The 26,184-nt window shown below is 44.3% G+C and overlaps 1 protein-coding gene across 3 annotated transcripts in view; it reads right to left on the bottom strand.

Moving 5' to 3' along the window:
• CDK7 (cyclin dependent kinase 7) overlaps positions 1-26,184 on the bottom strand; it is a 633,476-nt gene that overhangs the window by 589,385 nt on the left and 17,907 nt on the right. For all 3 annotated transcript variants that reach the window (XM_069627397.1, XM_069627399.1, XM_069627398.1), the window contains exon 2: positions 1,291-1,350. In XM_069627397.1, coding sequence (XP_069483498.1) covers positions 1,291-1,350 — 60 coding nt within the window. The remainder of the gene's footprint in view (positions 1-1,290; positions 1,351-26,184) is intronic.

Raw genomic sequence — 26,184 nt, 5'->3', positions numbered from 1 at the left:
CCTAGAAAGTCTGGATTTACAGACTATGAGAGGTCTACACGTTTAGACAAGAATGTGAGAAGTATCACAGGAAAGTTGTTAGATCGATCACTAAAGAGTACAATACCCAAGGATATTGTGGAAGAGCTACAAAAATTAATCAAGGTGATATCCAGAGACTATTATTGAAGATTGTGTTAGGAACCAAACAAAAAAGATAGACAATGAGATAAAGAGACTATCAAAAGATAACAGAATCCCAGGTGAATTAAGCCATTCTCCTGGCCTCATTTAAGTTGATATTAGTGGTAGGGTCAGGTGCAATTAGGTTTGGACTGAGGAAATGCCTTCATCTGCGACTTCCTGATGACAGGCTACCACCTTTAGCTAGGCAGGAAAACCCCTTGAGCAATAGGGAGAGATGGGCCTTCTTCCTAGAAGTTCATTGAACGCAAGTTAGAATGTCCTTAATGTGTCCGACGTCTCCTTCCAATCCACCACAGTAGATAGTGTGTGTGTGTAGGTAGGGGTGTGCGTGTGTGTGTGTGTGTAGGGGTGTGTGTGTTTGTAGGGGTGTGTGTGTTTGTAGGGCTGTGGGTGTGTGTAGGGGTGTGTGTAGGTAGGTAGAGGAGTGTGTGGGTAGGTAGGTAGAGGGGGGTGTGTGTGTGTGTGTGTGATTAGGTAGGTAGAGGGGTGTGTGTGTGGGTAGAGGGGTGGGGGCGTGTAGGCAGGAGGGGTGGTGGATGTGTAGGCAGGAGGGGGATGTGTAGATAGAGAAGAGAAGTAAACCAGACAAGAATAAGCAGGGGCTTTGGGAATCACAACCATTTTTTCACATTGTCTTGACCATTTAGTCCATGAGCAGTCAACACAAAGTGAGTTGGTTCTACCTGACTGAGGCAATTACATGCCTTTCATCATCTGTCATTTGCAGTTGTGTGGAGAGATTTAAACAAACCCTCAAGTCACACTACGCACATTCCCAGCTGTTTACTGCATTGCATTAAGTGCAGCATGCCACTCATCAATTAATGTCAGGTCAGTCAATGATTAAGGAGGAAGCAATCAATGTATCACAGCCAGAGAGGGTTTATGGTGTGTAAGAAGGGTGTCAGTTTCTTTACTCCGCTGAATGTCAGCGTGATAGTAACAAAGTGAGGATGGCTATTGGGTAATACACATTTTATTTGCATAAACTTAAAAATAACATCTTCCACAACTTAAATAAGTACCACAGAAGAATGTACAGACCAGTCAAGTGAATAAGCCATTTCAAGCAGCGAATTAAACAACATTAGACAGACAACTTACCTTTTTAATTGCGACAATTTGATTGGTGTTCTTATCTCTTGCTTTGTAAACGGTAGCAAACTAAAAATGCAAAAATAAAATGTTTTGAGTTCTGCAAGTATATGTGTGTTTACAAAATATATATTATCACCATAGAGCAGCTGTCCTCTTCAAACCCCAGTAGCATTCTTTCCACAAACAAACATCCATCCATCCAAAACTCATTCCATTCCAACCTCCCACAGCTGTACCATTCAGACAGGCTCATGCCCAAATGGAAAATTGCATTGCCTATTGCTAATATTCTGCACCTATGAAAGTTACATTGTTCAAAATGTGCCATTGTGTTCCAAGCTTATTTGTATCTTTGTTCTTGCAGCATACGTGTAAAGTCAGTGTGATTTGTACCACTGCACATTCGTGGAGGCAATACTTGGACATGCATAATCTGATGAGGTACTGTAGGGCATTGCTGCAGGGAAATTGCTGCGAGCTATTTAGCTCCTGCCTCTAGCATAGTAGAGCCTGGTGAGCTCTAAACCAACAGCTACCAGGAGCTACTTTTGGCTCCTAGGGCCAACTGGGGCCTTACAAACATGTAAATATGACATTAACTTGGAGTATTTGAGAATGTCAATAAAGAAGAATCAGAACACATCTAATACACATTTAAACAAAATGGTTCATACATAATGGGCAAAAGGTTAAAGGAGCATCTATGGTAGTTCCTGCTGCTCCTGTGGTAGCTCCTGCCTACATGGTGATGCCGACACCCAGGAGCCGGTTTTGGCTGAATGCAATGCTTAAATATACCAACCTCAATTCCGAACCCTGTAACATGCAACTAGGCAGAGTGCTTTAACGTCATGGAGCTAGGCTATTTGCTTTTTATTTCTGGAAAGAATTTCAAAACCATATCCACTTCATTGTGTAGCGTTCCAGTGGTTTGGTTGGTTCCAAATGGTTTGGGAATTATGTTTTCCCCCCTGTACAATCAAGGTCACGGACCTACTCTTTAAGCGTGGAGCAATAGAGAGTGTATTGAGGGGTATAGGAAACTTACAACTCATAATGCAGAGGTTTTCAGGAGTTCTATTCAACATACACAATATATCTGATGGAAAACAGTACTCCTTTCCGGCACTATCCTTTTGGTCATTTTGGACGAAGCATTGTATAGTAGCATTCTCCACTTCCCCCAACAGGTTTCCTTAACTGTTCTTTTTGAATGCCTGGACAAACTGCCCCAAGTACACTAGGGATTTACGGACTAACATGTTGTAAACAAATAACTGTCTATGAGATCCAGTTTTACCTACTGATGGCGGTGTGCCAATGATAGTCGAGACTCAAATGTTTCCTAGTTGACAAGATGCGTCATAGAAAGTCATATGATTAGTATATTTGGGTTCTGCATATTTGGTCATGAAGATTTTTATTAGGGCCCAAATATATCAATTTACTTGGCTACTTTCTCACAGTACTTTCAGGTAGACTGTGCACAGATCTTTGCATCCTCGACAATCACCTTGACACTTCCCTCTGCCCTCCCAGACCAGTTATAGTCCAAATCTTTAACTATCGCGAACAGGGGCTTGTTACTTCAGCGATAGAGAACCATTAAAGACCATCAATACCAATAGGTTAAAACATCCAACTACAGCCAATCAGGGCTTGTCCTTTATTAGAGGTCAGGAAGCTTGTGAAGGACAGAGATTACTAACTTTACTTTTCCCAGTAAACCAAAAATCATACCCAAAAGAAAAAGGGTTTTAAAAAAAACAATATTCTCTAAAAACTTGCTGAGCCGGGAGAACTTGACTTTGTAAACAATACTTGTCATACTAGTTTAAAACCCAGTCACAAGATCCTTCAAATTCAATGAGGATCTGTCATCTTGTGGTTTAAATTACTTATTCTGGCTCCACACACTTACAAAATTGAAACAATTGCAAAGGCCAACAGCATATTTTATATAGCGCACCATGCTATGCCCTCAATGACTATTATCGACCATATCTTCTGCTCAGCGCTATGTTTTTCTACTCCGTTTCACCAAGCGCATGTAGTACATATGGTTTATGGTTGGTTGTTGTTTAAGTTATATTTTCCTGCAGCCATTACCACATATCAGAGTTTTAACCTGCCTGGCTCTACACGTTTTGACTTCCAAATTAACTGCGAGTGGGGTATAGGTATTGATGGAGTGGGTCTTATGGGGAATGGACTGATCCTTTTTTTTCTGGAACGGTGTAGGAAAATTGGGAGTCAAGTACAATTATTTATCATGGGTCTTTCGCAGTAGGTCTGTTCAAAGAAACACATTTCCAGTGATATTGCACTATTGCTCCATAAAAGCATGAAGGTGAGCCCGCATGTGTAATATTGTGCTCACACTTGGAGTTTTGTATTTTTCACTATGGGCGCTAAATGAATGTGCGTTTATAAAAGAAAAGAGGCTTTCCTTTTGATGGCGATACTTGCAGATGCCGAGACTAGCATGAGTTGTTGAGAATGTCCATATAGGGATAGTAATTGTAAATTAGACAGAGGCCTGTTTAACCTGACAAGAGCTTGTTTTGCAGAAGGATTGTGCTTGGTCCATGTGTGTCGAAATGAGCTGAGTCTAACTGAAACTGTCTGCAGGACGCGGGTGGGGGGAAGGAATGAGTAAGCACAGCCTCGTGCACAGAGATAAGGACACAGAGGGGCACGAGAGAGAGCGAATAACAGATAACAGGAAACCACAATAGCAGATGTTGACCGTTGATGCAAAGTCATGACTGGGAGGAACCGCCTTGTGGTGGACATAATCTATGTGCAGCAATGTATGACAATGTAAAACAGATGGGTATAAAAGGACCACGATGTGCAGGGGAAAGGGCGGCACTTTGTCGACTTGCTTTGTGAGACGGTTGAACTTGTGGCCCATTCGCGAATGCTTGTGTGTTAATAAAGCAATGTTTACTCAACTCTTTTCTGTTTGAGTTTTTATAGGGTCCCTCTTGTACTGGTTATGGTGACGGCGAGAAATCGCACCCACAATTTTGGTGTCAGAAGTGGGACGCAAAGGAGCGACAGTCCGTCACTGGGTGAGGAACGCCGCGGCGGAACCGGAGAAGGAATTGATCACGGGGCCCCAACAACTGAATCCGCACCTTTGATTGCAACCAACGCGTCATCCTTGTTTTTCCGGCTCCGTCGGCGGTGGAACAGCAGGCTGTCGCCCTTCGGGTCCGGAACACTCTGGCGGGACCCTTAAGATAAGTGGTATGGACGGATGCATGATGGAATAAGGAAATAATGATTCAGGGTTTGTGAAGAGGACGGTGGTAAGTCCGTCTATGAAGAAGTAATGTTGAAATGATGATATGATATGTTAGATACGCCAGGAGGATGTATTATTATTGTTAGCCAATAGGTGCATATTTGGGAAAGGTGAGTGTTTTAGGCAATTGCGGTATACCGCCAAGATGGGTCAAACGGCTTCCCACAAGGGAGGTATAGGCAAGAGACACTATGCCCCCCTTGAAGGAACCCCTGCATTTGATATGTTGATTAAACATGGATTGAACTCGACATTGTTTTTAAGGGAGTGGTCTGAATATACAAAAGATTCGATTGAACATAATTGGCCAGATACCGGGTCCTTTGACATAGACCGCATATCCAAAATAGAAATAGAGTTAGTAAAAAGACGGGTTAGACCCGCACAGTTTGAGGCTATACGACTATGGAGGGTAGAAGCAATGCGCAAGCGCAATGCTCAGAATAAACAAAAAGCAAAGGAGCAGAAGAGAACGGTAAATCAAAAATTACATGATCTAGAGATAAAAGAGAAGGGTGAGAGGCTAGATCAGTTGGATAGACATATGATGATTAAGAACAGTGGGGGTATGTATCCTGCCGTGCCGGTGCCTCGATATGAAGATGTGATAGGGCTAGAAGCAGAACAAACAACGACTGAATTATTGTTTCCAGGAGCTACAGCTCCACCGGCAGACAGTGAGGGTGAAAGGGTGGAATTCCCAATGAAGTATGGAGACCCAGATAGGTTGATAGACCATAGGAGAACGACTACTGTAGAAAAGGATAGAGATGGAGACTTGCAAATCCTTATGACCGGGCTGTATGGCATACCCCTCAATGACAGCCTACGGGACCAATTGGGGCGTTTGACACCTTTGGAATTTAGGACAGTGGCCACTAAACTATATACCTTTCATGAGGGTAACTGTAAATTGAGAGGACAGAGTACTGCGGATCTGCCCTCAGCATATCAGGACGCTGTCGCGTTACTACCAGTGACTGCGTCCAGTGTTCAGTTATGGGGATGTATGTCCGGCATAATAGCGGAAGTCATAAGGGGCGGTGTTGAATGGGAGAAGGAAAAGAGGGCATGGGAAAGAGAGGTGAGGGAAAGAGAGGCTAAACTCAAAGATGCAGACCAGGCGGGCCAAAACGTAGCTAATCGTATGATAGCATCCATACACTCGCAGTCCATGTCCACCCTGGTGAGTCTGAAGAAGGGCCTTGGCTGGCCTATACAAGTAAACGTAATTAAATATCTTCTTATTAGGGTGGATGATATAGAAGAGGAAAAGAAGCCTAGATATGTGTCCCAGTGGAATAGGATTAGGACGGAATTGGATAAGAAACTGCTATCTAATATAAGAGTGGATGATTCAGGGGCGGAAGAATGGAGGATGGCTAAGGTGGAGAAACTATTAAAAGATTATAAAAAAATAAAAGAGAAAGCTCTTAGTCATCAATCCTCTGTTTCGCCACCAGCGCAGGCCCCTGTGAGTGAACAAACAAATACGGAAAAGTTACTATTAACGCCAATGAGAGAGTGCCAACCTACCATAGAGGCAACCACTGGTAACATGATGCGCACCTATGTGTATGTCCCTTTATCCCGAATTGAATTAATGCATATCACCAAGTCCATCCCCGACCCCCGTATAGACCCGGCAGGATTCTACAAAGAAGTAGGAAAGTTATTCAGACCAGGGTTATTTACCGTAGAGGATGTAGATAACATATTGTTAGCCATTGTCCCAGAAGAAATATGGACCCCCTTTCGTGCCAAAGACAATGAAACAATAAAATGAAAAGATGTAATGGATGCAAGCAAAAATAGAAAACTGCATGAGGAATATCCTGAACCCCTAAGGGGGCATGGCATGGCAGTCCTGAGGGCTCTAGAAAAGGTGTTACCCCCATTTGATGTGAATGTGGAGAAACTGTCCGCTGTGATACAGGGTGCAAGTGAGGAAGTAGCACAGTACTTTCTGCGTTATGAAGCAGCATTCAAAGTGCACAGTGGGCTAGCGATAGGGTCTGAAACGGGCCAACGGTACTTTGCCACAAACTTTGTAGAGGGGCTCCACGGGCCAATTCAGGAGAACATTAGGAGGGCAGAAAGTACATGGATGACTAGAAACCCCCGGGATCTCCTTGAAATGGCTAGGTATTACGAAAGAGGGGAAAGAGTGAAGGGACAACAAAAGGCACGACAAGAGAAGGATTTAAAAACCAAAGTGTTGATGCAACAGTTGCATCAAGGGCCCCAAGGCAGGTATAACTACAATTATAACGGCCCATCACAGGGCTATAGTAGCAACATGATAGGGGGCCAAGGGACAGGAAGAGGTACAGTGCAAGGAGGTGCGCTATATGGGAGGAGGGATGGGCTACCCCAAGATGTATGTGCCTTCTGCAAGAGACCCGGACACTGGAAATCCCAGTGTCCCCAGAGTGGTGGGAGAGGAAGGGGCGTACGGCCCCCTTTACAGACAACATTTGCCCCAGGAAATAGGACTAGTGGGTACGGCAATCAGGACAATAGAATGTTTAAACCCCCTCAACCCAATGCCTTTGACGGACAAGCAAGAGGGGATGTTCCCTGGCCGGCCCCGCCTCCCCCCAATCTACTGTATCAGCCACGACAAACAAGACAAGTACACGGTGTATGCCAGGGCGAAGGATGTGGGGAAGGGGTATACTATAATGACGACTTTCAGGATAACACAAGCGATATGTCCTGAGGATGCCGGAATGAGATAGCGGGAGTGGTGCAGGTTCCTATAGACCAAAGGGGGCCTTATGCCTCTATTAGGATCGGCCCCCACCGAAACTTGAGATGTCTGGTAGACACGGGAGCTGGAAACAGTTCCGTGAATATCAGAGCCGTCCCCGCTGTCCCATTATCGGATAAAAGCAAGGTATCAGTTGGATTTGGGGGAAATCCAATAAAGACTCCTGTAAGTGAAATAGTAGAAGCGGAACTTCATGGGGTAAAATGGGAGAATGGGTGGCTATTGACCAATCACTGCCCAGAACACTTTTTAGGTATTGATGCATTAAAAACGCTAGGGGCCACAATATATTGCTCCCCCCAGGGAGTGAGAATGACTATAAGCAAACCTATGGGTATGATAGGAGTAACGCAAACCCTGCCCCCGGAACTCCAAGACATCCCGAATGAACTATGGGCCACTCATGGGAATGATGTAGGAGTGTTGGATGTTTCCCCAGTAGTAATCAAACTAAAGCCCGGTGCCAGGTTGCCCAGGATAAAACAATATCGCATATCACACGAGGGAGAGCAGGCACTATATCAAATAGTACAGGACATGATACGGTTAGGGGTGGTAGAGCCAACAAATGATAGCCCTTGTAACTCTCCGATCCTTCCAGTACACAAGAAAGGTGATGAAGCCGTACCCTATCGTTTTATTATTGATTTGAGAGAAATAAACAAAATAGTAGAACCCAGATATCCAGTTGTCCCTAATATTTCAAGTGTACTCACTTTAATTCCCAAAACAGCTAAATGGTTTACGGTAATTGATTTGAAAAATGCCTTCTTCAGCATTCCTATTGCCGAAGAAAGCAGGTACCTGTTTAGTTTCACTCTTCGAGATAGACAGTATCGATTTACTAGAGCCCCGCAGGGATATACAGAAAGTCCCGCCATATTCAGCCAAGCACTAAAAACACAGATGGATAACCTAGCCCTACCCGCTAACACTGCTCTGATACAATATGTTGATGATTTGCTATTATGTGCAGCCACCGAAGAGGAATGCCATTATGTGACCAGATTGGTGCTAATGCACTTAGCAGAGAATAAGCACAAGGTAGCCCTAGCCAAAATGCAGTATGTAAAACAAAAGGTCCATTATTTAGGCTTTGAGCTGTCCGAAGAGGGGCGAACCCTGTCTACTGATCGCATTGCTTTGATACAGTCCATAAAAGGTCCAGACACGGCAAAGGGTCTCCGAAGGATAATTGGTGTTTTATCCTACTGTAGGCACTGGATTCCTGAATTCTCTGTATTGATCCAGCCCATGCTAAAAGCCTTAAAAGAAGTACAAGAAAACGGCACATTAGAATGGACACCGGAGATGGAAAAAGCCCTGACAGCTATGAAAGATGTTCTATGCCACGCACCGGCCTTAGGCACACCTGATTATACTAAGAGATTTTGCCTTTATGTTGATGAACAGGAAGGTTGCGCTGTGTCAGTCTTGACACAGGAACAAGGGGGTAAACAGAGACCATGTGCATATTTTTCTAGCACTCTGGACTCAGTAGCTCGAGGCCTACCCCCATGCATGAGAGCAGTAGCTGCAGCAGCGACAGCCTTAAAACAAAGTGCAGGTATCATCCTAGGGAGTGAAGTAACAGTAAAGGTTCCACATACGGTAGATGTTCTTCTGAATAGAGTGCATACACAGCATTTGACTACAGCTAGACTCACAAAGTATGAGATGGTCCTGTTTGCCAGTAATGTAAAAATTGAACGGTGTAACACTTTGAATCCAGCGACACTGCTTCCTTTGCCCACCTCACCTAATGACATTAGGCATGATTGTGTGATCCAAATGGAAGAACACACTAAGGGTAGAGCAGACCTGCAAGACACCCCGCTGGTTGATAATGAGGGTATATTATTCTGTGATGGTTCCTGTTTCAAACTGCCAAATGGGGAAACAACAGCAGGGTATGCAGTAACTACAGGGGAACGGTTGATTGAGAGTGGGAAAGTGTGTGAAAAATCGGCCCAGGCAGCAGAATTGATTGCGCTAACGAGAGCATTAGTGTTAAGCAGCGGTATGAAAGTGACAATTTATACTGATTCAGCCTACGCGCACGGGGTGGTTTCCAGTTTTGGTAAACTCTGGGGAGAGCGTGGGTTTTTAACCTCCCAAGGTGATACTATTAAACATGCCCGATTGATTGCTGAATTATTGCAAGCCTTTACGCTGCCCAAAATGGTGGCCGTAGTGAAGTGCTCAGCGCATAAAAAAACACTGGATTATGTCACGCAGGGAAATTCTTTGGCTGACCAGATGGCTAAACTAGCTGCCACAAGGGACACTCGGTGGGAAGCCCGACGGCTCATAGTGGGGAGGGATGTGACTATGGAAGGGACGAAGGAGCGCGTAAAGGAAATCCAAGCAGATGCAACCATTGAAGAAAGACTATCTTGGCACAAGGATGATCAATACGAGGAGACGGTAGATGGGCTATGGGCACATACCAATACGAATACTTGGGTACTACCTGATGCATACTTACCTGTGATAGTGAGTGTGGCTCATGGTCAAACTCACGTTAACGCAAGGACTATGGAAGAGGTTTTGAGTGCTGTGTGGTACAACAAAAGATTGGGAATGTATTGTCGTCAATGGGCAAAACAATGTGACTGAAATGGCCGGATGCATTGCCTATTGCATTATTGAGTATGCGTACTATGCCTAAGCGTACACATGGTTTATCTCCTTTCGAAATTGTTATGGGGCGCCCACCAAGTATTGGGACCCCCATATCACCTAAGAGATTGTCTGAGCAAGCATGGCCTGCATTACAACAGTACTGTATTGGGTTAACTAATAGACTGATTTCTATTAATGCACAGGTGAACGCAGTCGCTCCATCTCCTCTGATAGGAGAAGGTCACGACGTGCAGCCCGGTGACTGGGTTGTTATAAAAGCCTTCGATCGCACCAGTGGACTGCAACCCAGATGGAGGGGCCCGTTTCAGGTGCTCCTCACGACACAAACTGCGGTAAAAGTTGATGGCAAACCGCACTGGTACCACGCAAATCATATTAAGAAGACGCTGCCACTATTGATTCCTCCAGAAAAAGGAACCGACAAACCGCAGGTTGCAAGTGTACTGCCAGATGCCAGTGACAGGTGTGCCCATCGCCTCCGATCCCGTGACGTGTATGTGCCAAGCAACGTGTAAGGACACTGTTTTGAACTTTGATCATTAGGGAGATGAACATTTGGACTCTCTTGTTGGTTTTAGCAGAATTGTGCCTTACTGAAGACGACGGGCTTGTAGCCTGAAGGGCCTTCGGCATTCCCCTCCTGGGACAGGCACTACGAGACGTGGGACAGATCGGATGAAGGTTTTCAGTGAGACCTACCACTATTAGAGTAATAAGGACACTGGTGCTTTAAATAGGGGATACAGCTATATCGCTAGGTTGCATCTGATACGCATAGGTACCTATAATTGAGCCACATACTGAACTATGTCTACACCCGTGTATGCTGGTTTAGTCCCTGAACGGATAAGTGTATGCTCCTCAAACACAGAAGGTAAGAGGAAAATACCAGTTTGTACCACAAGAGGCAAAATTTTGTTTTCTGTATGCACGATAGTAGTACTAATAGCATTTGCCATAATATTCTGGTATCTGGAACATCCATCTAGATATGAATTAAAGAACCTGTTGCCCGAGTCAAATGAAACAGGGAGAACAGATTGGGTCAAGAGCAGGAATCGAGATGCCTATGACCAACACGACCCGGAAGACTATGCTAAAAATGAATACGTGAAGATAATAAACACAACATATGGGGTAGTGAATAAAACTGATTGCTGGATCTGCACCCACATGCCCCGACATAGCAGTGAAGGCATCCCAGTGTACGCATCGCCAGTTACTGAGGATGCCGGGTGTACATTAATTTACATGAGAATAGTGTCAGCACAGCAATACATGATACCGAATACCGCTTGTTATGTTAGAGGAGAGAACAAAACCCTTCTAAAGGAAAAGATACGCTATAAAATCAAAACTGAGGGAATCGGGCTTGCACCTGCTATGGTACAGATAGTAAGAGAACCTCCTCCCCCTATCACCATCACACAAGAGTTTAGGCCAAAGAATATATGTTTTAAGAGGAGCGCAAGAGGTAATCAAAGAATGATCTCGGGGTGCAGTCAAATGGTGAATCTAAATAACTACACGAAGGGATTGTTACAGATTGAAGGACATGCCTACGTCTGTAACAAGAGGGCTTATTTGTGGTTAGCCAAAGATTTTGTTGGGGTATGTTACATAGCCAGAATAATGCCGGCTGTGATGGTATATGCCCCGTCTACTCTGCATAAAGAAATACACAGCAGAAATAAACAAGCAGTAAACCCAAAAATTCCTACGTATCAACCTACAGGATGGGAAACGTTTATAGATCTGATGGGGGTCCTGGTTCCTCCAGCGGGCATCTTTATGAACAGTCAAGAAATCCAAAAGCTAAACAGGGCCCTTGAGTTCGTAATCGAAGAATCTGCAAACCTAATGGAAAACATCACTTATGAAATGAAAGCAATTCGGCTAGTGGCTCTCCAAAATAGGTATGTCTTAGACATACTCACTGCAGAAAGGGGCGTAGTCTGTTTTTTGGTGGGATCCCAATGCTGTGTTTACATACCAGAAGGGAGTACAGGAATCCTGGATGGAGTAAACAAACTGCATAAAGTGGCGGATAGCATCCACCAGGAGGAAGGGTCAGGAGATAGCTGGTGGATGAAGCTCCTGAAAGAAATTGGATGGCAACTTCTTACGCCTATACTGGTTCTAGCGGCAATAGTTGTAGGAATTTGTCTCTGCATCCAATGTTTCCCGGTATGTGTGTCGTGCTGTGTTTCCATGTGTTCCTCCACCGTAACACGCCTAAATGCAACAAACAAAAGCCATGTACAACAGGAATGCCTGGACATGGGAGGCCTGGAGAAGATTATGGTATACGCATTATGTGATGATTAGAAATGCCTACATTGATGCTCAAGTGTGAGCAAAAGGGTGGATTGAAGGTGAGCCCGCATGTGTAATATTGTGCTCACACTTGGAGTTTTGTATTTTTCACTATGTGCGCTAAATGAATGTGCGTTTATAAAAGAAAAGAGGCTTTCCTTTTGATGGCGATACTTGCAGATGCCGAGACTAGCATGAGTTGTTGAGAATGTCCATATAGGGATAGTAATTGTAAATTAGACAGAGGCCTGTTTAACCTGACAAGAGCTTGTTTTGCAGAAGGATTGTGCTTGGTCCATGTGTGTCGAAATGAGCTGAGTCTAACTGAAACTGTCTGCAGGATGTGGGTGGGGGAAGGAATGAGTAAGCACAGCCTCGTGCACAGAGATAAGGACACAGAGGGGCACGAGAGAGAGCGAATAACAGATAACAGGAAACCACAATAGCAGATGTTGACCGTTGATGCAAAGTCATGACTGGGAGGAACCGCCTTGTGGTGGACATAATCTATGTGCAGCAATGTATGACAATGTAAAACAGATGGGTATAAAAGGACCACGATGTGCAGGGGAAAGGGCGGCACTTTGACGACTTGCTTTGCGAGACGGTTGAACTTGTGGCCCATTCGCGAATGCTTGTGTGTTAATAAAGCAATGTTTACTCAACTCTTTTCTGTTTGAGTTTTTATAGGGTCCCTCTTGTACTGGTTATGGCGACGGCGAGAAATCGCACCCACAAGCATCCAGTTCAAGCAACACAAGTTGATCAGCAATGGAAAGAACGCTCCTTTCTCGTGGTGAGTGAAATCCAAACCATTAAGATACATTTTTCCAACAAACTCTTACTCCCCCGAGATTTGATTCACTCGTCTGTCCACAATGCCTTCTCAAGAAAGAGATACTATCCTGCTTAACTCTCACCTAAGTGGACTGGTGTCATCTCCCTTATTTCTTTACCATACTTTCTAAGGCAAGTCTCTAGACTGTATGATGGGCACTGAATTAATGGTTACAGGGGGTTTAAACAAGTATTCCTTTACAGACATCGACAGATATAGACTTCTGAACCCCTCGGATAACGTCTCAAAAATGTTGGATTTGGAGGGGGAAGTAGAGAACCGGGGTCATTAGACAGGGGGTGACAGTATTGTGCGAGTCAATTAATTTTTTAAAGCAAAGTGCATCTCTTGGGGGAAAACTGGCACACTTAACATGACTTTGACAAGGTGGAGAGGTGACAAAGAGCTTGAGCCAACTGGAATCGAACTAAAATAATTTTGGGTCAATGCCAATGAGGAAACTAAGATTCTTGGTTAAGAGGATACTGCTTGGAGTTAAGGCAAATGGCAACAGCCCATGCCGACTTTTGAAATGGGTAATCTGCACCATTAAATCTAATGGTCTGTTGCTTCAGTAGATAGCTTACGAGCAAAGTGTTTGCAGCCGATATTCAGCAATTCTGTACTTTGCAAGTTTGAATACCATGGCAGGGCTTACTCAGCATTTTATCCTTCAGAGGTTGATACATAAGGTACTGTTTCGTGAAGTAAGAACAACTATTATTGAACTGCTCTAGTCCTTGTCTGCAGTTACGTAGACCAGTTTTCTTTGTGGATTGATACAGTCATGTTGAACCTCTGTTGGCACCAACAGTGGACACAATTATTGCCAACATAAATAGCACTGTCAACAGTAAGGTCCAGGCTAAAGAGCCCGACTGTCAAATTTTCAAGGAATATGCTGAACTCCTTGCAAAGCATAAAGCATTGTTAAATTCATGGACACTTCCTGCCTACGAGAGGCGTTAAATTCCCAGTTCTCCTCAAACCCCATGAACATCTGCAACACTGCATCATACCACCCTCAGTTCCCCACCACGGGTAAAAACCTACTAGACTAAGTTAATTATCACCTAAATTTTATAAATACAAACAGAACACCATTTCTTACTCGCCAAGAGTCAATCATCACTAGCCAATAGCTACTGGTGAGTGCACATTTTACATCCTGCTAGACAATAAGATTATAGGGAGACTCTTTGCAAACCCACCTTCTCTCCTTCAGGATATCCCTCAAAAGTTAAAAAGCAAGTTGAATTAGTCCAGGGTTGACTAACCCAGAAAAGTTCACATAGATTGGGAACGATGTTATGTAGGAACGAGAACAAAGTCCCTGTAGTCCTCACAGCCTTCTAGGCAGAGAAGCCCTTTGAGAGTTGCAGCAGTGGTCCACTGTAGTTTACAACTACTTATTGATAGGCTGACAATTCTCACATCTCTCCCTATGCAGTTGATCCCTAAGCCTGTCTGTTTAGACAAAACCGTGCATCCCCCATATCAGGAGATGCCTGGAGACATTTGTGGTCTCAAGGTACAGAACTACTCCTCCATTAGATACCAGAGTGTTTCTAGCAAACCAGAGAAGCTCTCTAGATGGCTATGGTCATCATTAGATGACCTTAAAACAAAGGTGGAGGCGTGGCCGGCAGCGCCGACGATGCGGATACATTGCTAATGGCCTCTGCATGAGGTGCACTTTCGAAGCATGTTATATTGCTTCCATGCTTTAATCCGGGATCGGAGAAGGAGACATATGTGGCAGGCGACAGTGAAGAAGCGGCTGAAGTTATGGAGCCTGTAACCTCTATGAAATAGTTTAACTGCTGGGGACCTGTATCGCCCGAGGACGAAAAAGCGCTTTCAATATGGTGGGCGCAACTCCCCCGAAACTAGGAAGCACTGGCAATGTGGAGGTCAGGGTTCATATCGCCCCTCCTGGAACCAGTACAAGCTGAATAACAGTCACCCAGGTGCCGCAAGCGAAGCACTGGAAGTGAGGCAGCATCCCAAGCGAGCCTATGCTTCTCTGCAAAGGCATCCCGCCTGAAGCAGCATGCCAGTGAGGGAGGGGAAGGCATTCGTGCAGCCGAGCCAGTCCAGAGAACGGAAAAGGAAAGTGAGAGGGAGAACAGAGTGCGCCTGGAAGCGGCACAAAGCTTAGATTGGTGTTGGGGTACCTGGAGTGGAGGTCCAGTGGAAAGGGGCTGCAAGCAGTAGATATAATCGGAGCGAGCCCGTGAAAGATACCCCCCTTTTCCGGAGGGCCCACATAGCTTGACAGGGGCAGGGCTTCATCACGCTAGGGCCCAAAGCTAGATATGCATGCCACACAACATGGATGGTCCCCCGTGCCCCAGGACAACAACTGAGTGGGGCTTGAATCAGCCATACAGGAAGGAGCGCATAACCAGATTCCCTGTTCTCCTGTCACCATGTCCAGACTCTTCAAGGCCCATAAAACCACAGACATTGCCACCATGCTGCTTCCAGCAGACAAGGGGAAGAAAGCAGGGGTTACGACGTCTTCACCCCAATTGCCGGATCGCCCCAGTGAGCAGCTGGCCACCAAGGAAGACATCCAAGGCTTCATTGTGGACATTAAAAATGAATTTCCCCATTTCATGTCCGAAATCTCATCTAAACTGGACAGGCTCGACCAGAGGGTCGTGGAAGCGGAACAGAGCCTTGCGGGAAACAGAAGATCGGGTCCTGGATCACTCATCTGTAATGACCGAGCTACAACAGAGTCCTGTCGCTGGAGAGGAAAAGTGAGACGGTGGAGGCGAAGCAATAGGATTTAGAGAAAGGGGCACGTAGCAATAACCTGTGCATCAGGGGTGTGCCCCCCTCAATTCCTGACCAGGCCCTCGAAGTACATTGGTAACTTTTTTCAGACGCGCCTGCCCGATCTTGACAAATCCCTACTCCTCCTGGACCGAACATACAGATTACGCTCCCAAGGTGGCCCGTCATCGAATGCCCCACCAGACGTCATAACTCGGGTGCACTTCTTCACCACCAAACAGCAGATCATGGTGGCAGGGCGCACACACAAGATGAACTTACGTTCCAAGGCTACTTGGGAGTTCAGATTACCGCCTCTCCACCCGACTTGTTTGGCGTTAACTTCTCGCCACTTTTTAAAGGTTGGCGGTGGATCTGGAAAGATGGGCAAAACAGGGAATCTCGTTATTGGGACGAATTACGACAGTTAAGATGAACTTGCTCCCTCAGTTCCTATGTATGTGTACCGCTCTACCAATTGACGTCCCTCGAAATACCTGCAGCGCAAGGTGCTGGGGTTTGTTTGGCGGGGCAAGAGAGCTAGAATCCCTAGAAGGTTGATGCTGGGGGGCTCTCAATGGGGTGGGCTAGGGCTGCTGGATCGCCATAAACATTATCTTGTGGCTCATACCCCGCCCCCTCCCTAAATGGGCTACCATCGATCAGATTAGACTCCCACTCCCTCTTCAATACCTCCCATTTATTTCCACCCAACGCTGATACATTAGTTCCCGGAGCTCCTAACCTCTACCAGAGTGATAGCGAAGGCATAGGAGTGGGCACTCGGGTTAAAAAAGGTCCCTAGAGGTTTAAATCCCAATTCCCCGATCCTTTATAACCCAGCCTTCTGCAACAGGGATGCATCCTGGGGGATTTAAGAGGTGGAGCAGTGGGGGCTTACATACTTTCTCAACTCTTAGAGGGTCAACCACACACCTTTGAAAAGCACAAAGAGGCCTTTAAGAATTGGATAGGTTTTCTTACGGGCAGCACTGGATAACATAGCCTTCAGTGAGGCAGGGAGCCATTCACAACCTAAGTGCCATTGAGCCAACGGTCCAGGAGGGCTCCCAAAGTAAAAGGGGTCTCAAGGATATATAAACTCCTTCTGGGGGACATGCTGGCGAATCGACCCCCATATATACACACATGTGAGAGGAAGGAAGATTTAAGGCTAGGAATTATACGTCCTCCAGATGTGTCACCAATAACGAATGTGCCCTGAAACTCATGCTCCATTGGTATTACTCACCAGTCCAGTTACACCACTTTTAAGCAGCTCAGGAGCCCTTATGCTAGCGGAAATGCAGAGCTCAAGGCTCATATCTGCATATGGGGGTGGCGCTGGTCGCTCCTTTCGTGAAGAAATACTGGCCATAATAGAAGCAATCACCCACTCCAAAATCCCTATGAGCCCGGAGGTTCTCCTCTTGGTAGCAACAGTGGTTGTGGTCTATCCAAAGACTGGTAGAATGGTTAAACTTATATTCCAGCTTTTGTTGGCAGCCAGGATTACAAGAGCTCAATGTTGGAAATCTCCTGAAGGACCAGCATTGCCCCTTTGCAGGTGACGGTGTGGGATATTTTGGTCGGAGAGAAAGTCAAGGCGGCCAAAGTAGGTCGTCTACACCAATTTATGGACATTTGGCTCCCATCTTGGACTACGATCAGGATTTTCTAGCAGTGACATACACACCTAAATCGGCAAGACTGTTTCTGCAAAGCTCTTGAAACCACTTGTGGGGTGGAATGAGAGGTAGAAGTGTGGGGGGGGGAAGGTTGGAGGGACCATGTGTCCTTGTACTATGCCATATATTTTACCTGCAACTATGCGTTAACTGATCAACTGAATAATCTTTTTCTTTTGTATGCCATCTCCTTGTGCAAAATGAAGATATGTTAAAAAAAAAAACGATGGTGGGAAAGTTAATGTACCCCTTTATATGTAATTGCCTTCAAATCTCAATTCATGATTCAAATCTCAATTCATGATTCAAAAGAAAGGTGAAAAATTGCCAATATCCACAGATAAATCAACTGTAACAACACATTGTAATATAAAATGATATTATCCAGTGCATTAGGTTCCAAAAGTATTTAGGTATTTCACCCATTCACGCGACTATCAATGGCCAAAGATTTATTTTGTAAAACAGATATAAATTATGATAAAACAAATCAATGATGAATAAACATACATGTTGAAACAGTCCTTCCAACAAAACTTGCTAACACAGGTTAACCAGCAACACAATGCCAAGGAAATGTGAGAATCCTGATGGTATTCTCCCACCTACTCCCTCAGGAGCTCCCATTTAGGTGGCCAGGGAAGGGCCATCTCTTTTGAATCCCGATCCTAGGGTTGGACAAGTGAGGGAGGATGACCTCAGTGGAGGGCCACGAGAGATTGGGTGGAGAATGCCCAAGGGTGAGACATGGTATTCCCCCAGTCCCAGTAACACCCCAACTCACTCTCCCTCGGCCTTCATGGGGTATTTTCAATCTCACCCCATCTACCCATTCCCAACAAATACTGAGACGAAGAGGGGCAACTAAGAGCAGTAAAGATTACCCATAGAAACAACAGAGAAAGAAGGACTATAGAAACAACACAAAACTGCCCCACTGTCAGAGTCAGGCATTTCCTAATTATCACTCACACCTGACTCCACTTGACTGTTTTCACAACTATAACAAGGTGTGGTCTTTTTCAAGAGTGAGCGGGATCCTGTCTGGACCAGAGACTAAGAGGAGCCGAGGGCTGGAGGAGAATGGTGTGCCGATACACTGGCCGGTGTCTGTGAGGGGCTGAAGCATTGCAAGGGAGCTGTGTCTCCAAGCAACCGCAGCGAGGCTGCCCGCACCCTGCTGGTGGCATCCAGGAAAGTGCGTGTTCCTTTGTTACCTGTGCCAGCACAAAGGGTGTCTCAAGGGCAGGTGGCAAGACCCCGACCTCAACCCAGTGTATTCTGAAGGGACCACCGATCCACGCGACGCTGCCCGGTGAGTTTTGTGAAAGCAGTGAGAAAGAAACTCGGGAGCGCGTGTGTGACTAGCGCAGCGGGAGAAAGACACAAAATATAAAGTGGCACAGAGCAAAAAGCAAGCAACAGAAGGTAAAAAGGTTTTGAAGTTGAAAGTGATTGAAACAGTGAAAAAAGACATGAATTTGAAAAGTGGAAAGTGTATAAAGAAGTGCTGAGCATGTGGAAAGAAAATGAGCACCAGGCGGACAGAAAGGTGTGGGAAAGGGGTGCAAGTAATATTGCAATGAAAAGGAGGATGCAAGTGAACACCGAAAGGACAAGAGAAGCATGCAAGAGGCACAAAAAGGTAAACGAAAGTGGCAGGGGCACGGAAAAGGTGAAAGCAAGCAAGAGTGCGCATGAGAAATCAAGAAGGGTACAAGCATGTACAAGAAAGTAAGGAAGGTTCAAGTGTACACAAGAAAAAGCAAAAGAAACAAAATGGAGAACAAGTGGTGTGGGAAGTACCTGAAGGTGAAAGGCTTAAAAGGAAGAGCAAGGAATAAAGATTGGGGTTACAGATTGTTGTGGTCACCCCAAGGAGGAGTGAAGAACCAGGCGGTTTCGAAAGTCTCCAATAGCGTCCCATAGTGAAAAGTGTATGAAAGAACTGTTTAAAAGGAAAGGTGCAGCCTAATAGGTTGATCTTATATTTGAAACCAAAAAGGGGCCTAAGCTTGGGGAAGGGAACTCCAAGAGGCCTAACAAAGAAAGCAAAGTGCATCCTGAAAAAACTGAATTTGTGTTGGAAACTGAAAAGGGCGAAGTGGTGATAAGCGGCAGTTGGCAGCAATCCACTCTGCTCTGCCTTGCTGCTCGTTTTGTTTCCTGTTTGTGCCTGAACGTTATTGGATTTCATTGTACTACAGCTTGTGGGAAGTGTAATAAGGACACTGGGCAGGCGGAAGTGCTCCACCCCCCTCCTCTAAACAGTTAAAATCCACCTTCACGTGCAAAGTGGCAGGAAGTGGTGTTAAGTGGCAGTGGCAGTTAGCCGTTAGCCGGGAGCGGCAGTGGCAACGGCAGGTATCGACCGCTCCCCGTAGGCAACAAACACTGACCACTGGGGAAATTATCGGAAGTTCTACTCATCAAAAGTCATCTGTAAGTATTGTGTGGGGCGGAGAGACCCTATCGGCTCAGCCCCTCGAGGGGGCACTTGGTTGTTTCAGCCATAAACACTTGTGGCCTTGTGCTTTGCTAAAGCTGCAAGCCTCTGGGAGACTCTGGGGCTTCGCCATTTGATCCCGGCAGCAATACAGTCTATGAAGTTGCTAGGCTCAGTGTCAATTTAGATCGGATCACCCTTTGGTAAATCTGAGCCCTGAATATCTCTAGTGGACTCCATCCACTCAGGCCCCAATCGGGTCGTATTGTCTGAAATAGGTGAAATTGCGAGTGTATTGTATGCCGTAGATACTGAGTACGCCTTATTACCTATGAGCATTCTTGGCAATATTTTTTGAAGTGACTGAAGCAGCTGTGGCACAGTACAGTGCAGTGCAGTACACACGGCATAGTACTCAATTGTACGCCCATTGCCAGGCTCCCTTCCAATTGTGATACACAGCAAAGCTCATACCAACAGGTAGTGAAATTCTTTGAGTGAATCGAATTGAAGAAAATACGGGAGCGCAAATAAGTGGAAACAAGCTGTTAAGGATTTCAATCAGGCGACGCACACCTTAGTCTCGGCCCAGAATGCAGCGTGCAATTGAAATGCTTATGGTATAAATTAGATTCAATATTGAGATGATGTACCACTCATATCACACACCCTTTTCAAATACCCCGGGTCACACTGATAAACCAGGCTGATTTTATTTATTTTAAAATTCAAAGAAAATCATAAAATGTTTAATATGGGGCAGCAATCACCAATGGGGTGATAAGAACAACAGGAATCTAAGCAATGCACTTAGTTTAACCTTCTATTAACCCATCTACAAAACACCAGGGAATAGGGGCACTTTTTTTGATTTTAGGTAAGATAGCACTTGAATTAGAATTTCCCCCTGCAAGGTTCCCTCAACCCACAAATAATCAATTCTAAGTGGATAAACAGAAGCAGCAGGTATCCAAAAATGACAAATGGAAAACAGAATTTCCCTCCCCAAACAAGAGAGAAAAACAGATTTTATTCCCTGGCAATGCTAAAATGACACTCGGAAATGGATGAATAAATGAATGAATGAGTCTAAAACGCTTGAAACAAAAACAATTCTTCACTGGAGCAACACTGGAAAGATACTACCAATCACAAACAATGGATTGATCAAAAGCATACAATTTGAAGTTCAATGGAATATTTAAAACTGTTTATAATCAAAATGACATGTTGGAAATTTAACACACTTTTGCAATTCTCGCCTGAATTTACCAAAACGGGTTGGCCAAAACGGTAGTTATGGATCCTAGGTACAATATGGAATTGAAATTAGGTCTCTAGCTGGTAAATTGAGCGAGTTATGCAAGATCTAGTGAGGTGCGTTTTTGAGAAAATGAAGGTGCGTAAAAGGCCAAGAAATTTTGACAAGGATAGTTTTATTCTACGCGAGAGCATTCAGGCTAGACTACCAGATTGAGAGACAGTAAGTTCCAGGGTTGATCCGCGAAATCAACCCTAGTTCCCCGGTGCCAGACCTGGCGGACCCAGTCCCAGTCCTATCACTCAAAACAGGATGACTAGCTTAGGATTTTACAAGACAAAATTATCAAAGATGTTGGCGCTATCACAATAAATCAATGACAGGGTGGCAAGAATGATTGACGATATTACAAGTTATCAGGATAAATATAGGAGGACTTAGAGATGGGATAGAGACAAAGCAGGATATGTAGACTATGGATTTCTATGGGGTAGGGATGATACATACAGTCCACTTTATTTTAGGATATTGGACCGTCAAGGGTTCTGGTCACTACGCGACAAAGTGCCTGGCAAAACACGTGGGCAGTTCGGTCAACGGAGGGCACTGGACTGGCACCTCTGGTCACTGGATACTAAGAATCAGCTGGATGGCATGTTTCCACCAGGCATGCATTTAGTGAGCAGAAAACCAGTTTAACTTGGGAGATATATACTTTAATATCTAAGAAATTAAGGAATAAATATAGGGCAGCCATTAAGGCAAAGAGAAGCCTTGATAGAAACAGGTCCTGGCAAAGTCCGGTGCAGACTATTTGCTCTCGGAAAACCAGTAGCATATGGTCACTCCTTAATGAAGCCAGGGGGAACAAGGCTCGGCAGTTAGCAATCCCAATATCTAGTGCAGAGTGGACCAGGTTTCTGGAAAAGCGTGTAGAATCCAAATATGATGAGGTGACTGAGATAGGTAAAATTCCATCTGACCCTTCTATAGACATCTCCTATGAATCCATCTTGTCTAGGATTAAATCACTGAAATCCTCCAGAGCACCTGGCCCAAATGGACTGGCCAATATTGTAATAAAGAGCAACCCGGAGTTTTGGTCTGTATTAATGAACATTCTGTTCACAAAAATTCTGAGCACAGGAAAAATTCCAAGCTCTTGGCAATCGGCCATTCTAATTCCTATATTTAAAAAAGGAAACAGATTGGATCCCAACAACTATAGATTACTTTCTATGTTAGACAGTACAAGCAAAATATTCGCCTCACTTCTATTGGGAAAACTCCAGCAATGGGTTGATCAGGCCAATATATTGTGTAAATTCCAATGCGGCTTTAGAACGGGGTATTCCACTACCCACAACCTTTTGGTTGTGGATTATATGCGTAGCAGGGCCCTACAAGGTGGGCAACCCCCCCCTCTACGCTCTCTTTGTAGATTTCAAAGCCACATTCGACTCTATCCCACGAGAAAAACTCTGGACGAAGCTACGAAAATTAGGATGTCCAATTGATCTTTTGTATTACCTTAGGCTGCTACATCAGAACACTAAGGTGAAATTAAAATTAGACCAGGACGGTCATGTGTAGGAGGAAGTACTACAGAATAGAGGGGTTAAACAGGGATGCGTGACTGCTCCACTTGTATATAATCTATATGTTCACGACATCCCTTTGAAAATAGCTACTGCAAAAAATTGCCCTCCCAGCATAGGTAAAACCCCTTGTTTGGTTCTCGCATATGCGGATGATATAGTTATATTTGATCATACTATCAGTGGATTACGACGTTCGGCAATAGCCCTCTGGGAATATTCTGCACATAACGGGCTCACTATTAATGCGGAGAAGACACAAGTGATGAGATACACAAGTAAAAGATCTTCACGTGTACTACTTCGCATTGATAGTGTTGTAATCTCATATGCCCCGGTATAAAAATAAATAGGGATAGAGCTAGAACCCAAAGGAGACTATTCTACATGTAAACGCCACCGAAAAACAAGAGCAGCACAAATTACTGCCCTTTTCAAAAGCTTTACAACTAAACAGGGAGGCTTTACTCTATGGGGAACCCGTCCTCTTTATATCCAGGTTTTTTCCCCCATGATAGTCTATGGCCTTGAATCCTTGATTAAAATGGATCTGGATTGGCTACAAATTGTGGAGGGAAAATTTTGGCGAAGGATCCTGGGACTTCCGGCTTGTATACCCATGTCGCTACTAAGATTGGAGCTGGGGCTTATATCGTTAAAAGCGCAGGTATTGAAAAAGAGGATGGGATTTTACCTAAAAATGGTGAACGGCAAGGGCAATGCCCTACTAATGTCATTCTCTCTGAAAAGTAACAATGAGGGTCCCATTAGAGAATTTAAAGATCAAATGGAACAATTACTCAAAGACATCTGTTGGAGACATCGTGAAGGGCTATATACTGAAGCGATGCAATCTCTCATGGGGAGACGGTTAGAGTTGTGGGACTGGCTTGAAAATGTTGACCATCTACGCAAGATAAAAAGATATAGCTTTGTGCAAAATAGATTATGCACATTTAAGAAGCCGCAGACATATCTGTCGCTATGCCCATCCCTTAGGCTCAGGAGATTTATACTGCTACTAGGAATTGAATATCTTCCCATAAAGATGACTACAGGGGCGATAGATAAGCTACCCAAAGATCAACGCTATTGCCGTCTCTGTAAGAATCTGGAATATCTTGAGACAGCTAAGCATGTACTCACGGAATGTTTGGCAATGATAGATGATAGAACTACTCATCTGGGAAAGCATTACATAATAGGGAAACCATAGGGGACATGCTTTTCTGGAATCATTGTATCAACACCAATAGCATAAGCTTGTTAAAAGCACTCTATTCTATCTGGTTAAGGGTAGAAGTTAAGTTGGGTATATCTATATAATGCTTGCTGGGAGTCGGCCAGGTTGTGCTCCTATATGAAATTGTGATATTGCTAAGTGAATCATAATGTAGGTGATTATGCCCATGACTATGAGGCAAAAAATGATTACTACCTTTGGTTTATATGGTCGATGATGAATTATAGAGACAGTGAACGAATCATAACTCTGCATTGTTTGAATTTGTTTTTTTTAATGTATATATATTGTATTGGAACTTTATTCAATGTATGGTTTTATTGTATAGATTAATGTGTGTAAAGTTTATTATTTAAACTATGTCACATTAAAAATTATTATTATTAGTGAGCAGCAAGCCAGGTTAATTCAGGATGCTTCCCAAAACACCACAGCTTCCCTTGGTTATTGGGATTTTTAGAATTTGAGGCCTAGCTGAAGCAGAATCAGCAATGCTTGGCCTTGTGGTTGGGATCTGGAGTTTAGATGAATAAATGTAAGATGAAGACAGGACGCCGGGCAGGAAATCAGGAATCGGTCAGGAATCAGTGTGTCCCTGTGTGTTGTCAGGGGCTCCGATTTATGATGCCAGGTGACATCTCAGTATATGACAGGGGAAGGCTTTACTACACACGCCCCTAACAATACGATTGGGCAAGGGTAGTCATCTCTGCATTGCTCTCTGCTGGTTGGATTTCTAAGGGGATGATGTCAGGTTTATGAGGGGAAGTTTACAATGTCCCAACACTCCCACATTTACTTTACTTAAAATGCGATTTTGCCTAAAACCTACGTTTCTTTACTTGCAATCTCTTGGCAAATTATACACACAGGTTACATATGATGTGCAGCACAGATTAGTCCAAACCTCCAGTCTGTGCGACCTCGTTTCGCCTTTGACACATTTTGGTAATTTTACACATTAAAGATTTGGCCTAAAATAACACAATTTTATACACAAATGCGAATTGTCCCCAGGGATGTATGTACAAAATCTTATGTTTGCCACATTAATACTTTCCTGGGAATCTGCCACATTTCATAACTTCTCTTCCCCATGCGGCAACGAGTTGTACCAAGTTTTGAAAGATGGCCCACAAAATTAGATTCAAAACTGCGCACTTTAAAAATGTTTGCTCATTCTTGTCTTTAAAAGTTTCTTTATAACAGTCTCTGGCACCAAAAGGCAGTCCCTTTGTTACTTGATCCTGGGTGTTTTTTCTTCCTTCAACTGCAAGCAGTTGTCATTTCCTTCTAGGAAAAGGTGGTTTCCAGTCTTAATTGAAGGTTTTATTGCCCGTTCACACTTGACAGGCGAGTGTCCTAGGACTGCTATTGTCCCAGCCTGGAGCACAGACGAATGTCGGACGAGCTTGTGAACTCTCATTGTCCTGTCCCATACAAAGTTTTTCAAGCTGGCACTTTGCACCTACGTGTCCTGGATTTAGGGTGTATCTCCCTTCCTTTGGGAAGTTACATGGCTGGCAACTGGAATCACAGGTTTTTCTGCGATCTTGCAACTCCAGCCTATGTGTTTTAAACGGTTTAATTTCTTACTTTCAGTCTGGAATTAAACAAACCTGTGACAGAAGATAGCCTATGTATGTGTGTATTATCACCATTAACATAATCTCTTTATATTGCTAAGTAAACAGGCTTTCATTAACAATTGAGTTTTAAACAGGCCATTTTTTTCTCGTCAGTCAGCACAGCCCATTTTTCCACATGTGTTAAAAACTGCTAGCATTCTTTCTTGAAATTCGGTTTGGCAGCCCCATCTGCCTTTGCAATACTTCCTTGCAGCCAAAGTCATTTTCCTGGAAGCATGAGTTTTATCTGAACACTGATACATGAAACTGACCTGTCTCAGATAATTGAAGTTCTTTTGAAGACAGCTGGTGTTTGATACATTGTAGAGAAATACACGCGCTTTCCCATGCGAGTAAAAAGTTCTT

The sequence above is a fragment of the Ambystoma mexicanum genome, chromosome 6p (genome assembly GCF_040938575.1).
Source record: "Ambystoma mexicanum isolate Mex_15411 chromosome 6p, UKY_AmexF1_1, whole genome shotgun sequence".
NCBI classification, from domain to species: domain Eukaryota; kingdom Metazoa; phylum Chordata; class Amphibia; order Caudata; family Ambystomatidae; genus Ambystoma; species Ambystoma mexicanum.
This window is presented reverse-complemented; position numbering and strand designations above follow the sequence as displayed.